General features: G+C 41.7%; 1 protein-coding gene across 1 annotated transcript in view; it reads left to right on the top strand.

Moving 5' to 3' along the window:
• Positions 1-749, top strand: part of LOC109847242 (heavy metal-associated isoprenylated plant protein 32-like) — a 5,051-nt gene extending 4,302 nt beyond the window's left edge. The window contains 1 exon segment of the mRNA XM_020416478.1: positions 238-749. Within this exon segment, the coding sequence (XP_020272067.1) occupies positions 238-337 (100 nt within the window). The 3' untranslated portion in view covers positions 338-749.

Raw genomic sequence — 3,269 nt, 5'->3', positions numbered from 1 at the left:
CATGTACATGGCCCCGCCGCCGCCTCAAAGTGAGCCTTATACACACTTTTTCAGTGATGAGAACACAAATAGCTGCTCGATAATGTGAGCTTGTGTGTTGTTTGTTCTGGTCAAGCAAAAGAAGAGCAGAGCAGAAGATAACCGGGGAGAGATGGCAATTAGACTAATATTTGGTCCTACTTCTAGTTTGAAAACCTTCTTGATGATGAGTTTTTGTTTATTGGTTTGATGTTGAAGGTTAGTGAAGATCATGTACATGGCCCCGCCGCCGCCTCAAAGTGAGCCTTATACACACTTTTTCAGTGATGAGAACACAAATAGCTGCTCGATAATGTGAGCTTGTGTGTTGTTTGTTCTGGTCAAGCAAAAGAAGAGCAGAGCAGAAGATAACCGGGGAGAGATGGCAATTAGACTAATATTTGGTCCTACTTCTAGTTTGAAAACCTTCTTGATGATGAGTTTTTGTTTATTGGTTTGATGTTGAAGGTTAGTGAAGATATAGATCTAGATAATCTCTATATAGGGGACTTTTATGTCAGTTCAAAGCTTTTAGCATTAGGGGAGTTTAAGTTGGTTCTCTTATGTCTCTCTTGAGATCTGAAAGGTGAAAGGTGGAAGGAGTATGTTAAATGGGGAAGAGCAAACTTGCTAATTTCATCTAGCTGTGTCATGGAAATGTGTCAATATGTGTTTACAACTTGGGGGAAACAATAATAATAATAATAGTAATAATGGCGGAAATTGCATAATTGTGAGTTTAAATTAGTGCTGCTGCTGTTTTGAGATGTTGTTTCCATTGATGGCGTGCTCTCTCTCTTTCAAATTTTGTTGCTGGGTGTGGCCTCTATGCTCATTATCCTACACGCATGTGAGAGTGTGGCCTTGTTTAGGTTCTTGAAGATGTTCCCATGTGTCTGTGTAGAGTTTAATGTTTGCATGTGAAGTGCTTTGATTGCGCAAAAGCCTCAAATGGAGCAGAATTTGCCAGCTTCATTTCAATTTACAAGCACGATGAGGTAGCTGTGATGAATAGTTTTCTTTGAGTGAGCGCCGCTCCCTTTTGGTCCAGTACAGTTTCTTGCAAACTTCCAAAAAATTGATGAGAATAGGTTATTATGGCTAAAAATGAAAGATGAAAACATGCGCTGAAGCCTTTATGACTATGTAGTTTTGAATAATGGCTGTAGTTCGATTTTGAATCCGGATGGCTTCCGCTGTCCAATTGCTCTCCATCACATTAAACCAGATCTTTACATGTGAAAGGCATAGTACATCAATTTATCATTTATGATGTTGGGCGCAGAGTCACGCCCACCGCCGCGGAAGCGATATGTCCTGAGAGAGAGCCCTGGCTTTTGTTGTCACAAAAGCACAAGTCAACCTCGATATCTGTGTTTCGCGAAGGAAACCCAGACTCAGTAGCGAAATATCTCAGCGAAGTGAGATATCCACTCTTCCTCTCATCAGCGCAAGACCGAATTTTGAGGGATCCTACAAGCAATAGCCAACAACCTAGAAAACAGTAAATACACGAGATTTACGTGGTTCGGCAAACTTGCCTACGTCCACGGGAGGGGGTGAGGGGAGATTCCACTATAAGGAGAACACCGACGACTTGTACAATCCACAAGCTCGTCTCAAAGAAAAAATAGATCTGATTTTTACCCAAAAGAAATAAACCTCTCTTTTGTAGAATCTCTCTTGTTTTCTCTCCTCTCAAGATCTCTCTCTCTCTCTCTCTCTCTCTCTCTCTCTTTTTCTTCCTCTGCACAGCCGCCAAAAGAAAGCCTCTACCTTTGTAAGCCGCTGTTCCTTGCTGCAATTTAACCCCCTGCACTTTAGTCGCAATTTCCTCACGTCGCTGCAGCCGAGAAAAGAACTTCCCCACACATGAAACCCTAGGGACCAATAGCTATTTATAATAGCTTGTGGGCTGTTGAAGAAACCCGCTGGATTCAGACTTGGGATTGGCCAGGGACTCCACTCCTTATCTCCTCACATGGTTTTTACCCACTAGCTTTTACCCGTTCACAAATCTTAAGATGCCAGGCTATATCTAACGATGTGGCCCTTACCCATTCACGTGCTTGCAACCGTGTTCACATATGATTAAACCAGAAATTTAGGAGATACATGACCGGAGGTTACGGCCTGTTTGGTTGCCCACAAAAATAAGAAAAGTTTATTGTAGGAGATCATTTCCAATATTACTTTTTCCTTTCTCACTCGAAGAAACAGAGTAAAGTACTCAAAAGAGTGGTCGGCCAAATTGGCAAGCTATCTATGAGTAGTATTTCATGATCACAGGTTCAACTCTCCTAAAAATTACATACATGTATTTAACTTCATGGAATATCAGAGGCCATGCATTGTAGGATGCTCCTTAGCCACGCCCGGAGGTTTGATACCCATGGTCTTAAGGATCGTGAAGAAGTACACTCGCATCGTGAAGAAGTACACTCGCCGGAAAAAAAAAAAGAGTAAAAGTGACATCCTTTTATCAATGATACGATCCATATTCAAGGAAATATGTTTCATGATTATTTTGAGGAAAGGGAAGGAAACTCATGTTTGATGATCTTCTTCCCCCAGTTTCTTTTTCCTGTGATTTCTAACAAACCAACCAAACATGCCCTTAATGGCATGTTTGGATGGAGGGTAGAGAGGGGGAAGGGAAGGGAAATTTCATTTTAACCTTGTTTGGGAGTTTCATTTTGTAGGGTAGAGGAGGGGAATGGAGGGAAAATTTGGCCCAAATTCTTACACCCCAAATTGGGGTGTAATGGAAGGGAAGGGAAGGAAGGGGAAAAATTCCCCTTCCTTCCCCTTCCTTCCCTTCCCTAAGTAAACTCCCAAACACACCATAAATGTTGAACTTCTCTTTGTATAGTGGAATGGGACATGCGATAACAAAATCCAAAGGACAAAGCTTCTAATGGGCCGGTATGGAAACGCTTACGATACATCTACAGGCACATGTGTCATATCAGTCCTTTTAAGTTCCTCCCATACATTAGCAAATCATCCTGATGAAAAGCTTGTTTATCAAATTAAGATCAGATCGCGAAAACAATTTCTTCTCTAAATTAGTAATTACCGGTTGGACATTCTTGCTTCGAGCACTACCACTGCCCTCTCATATCTTAATGAGTGAGTGGTGTTAGGGGCACACCCCCTACCACACCACCAACCGCACTCCCCTCTCTCATCGTTACAGTAAATCGGACCTTACATGAAATTTTAAAAATTTTTAAAATTCAATGTGAGGC

The sequence above is a fragment of the Asparagus officinalis genome, chromosome 7 (assembly GCF_001876935.1).
Source record: "Asparagus officinalis chromosome 7, Aspof.V1, whole genome shotgun sequence".
Classification (NCBI taxonomy): Eukaryota; Viridiplantae; Streptophyta; class Magnoliopsida; order Asparagales; family Asparagaceae; genus Asparagus; species Asparagus officinalis.
The sequence above is the reverse complement of the archived record's forward strand: the minus strand, read 5'-3'. Positions and strand labels throughout refer to the sequence as shown.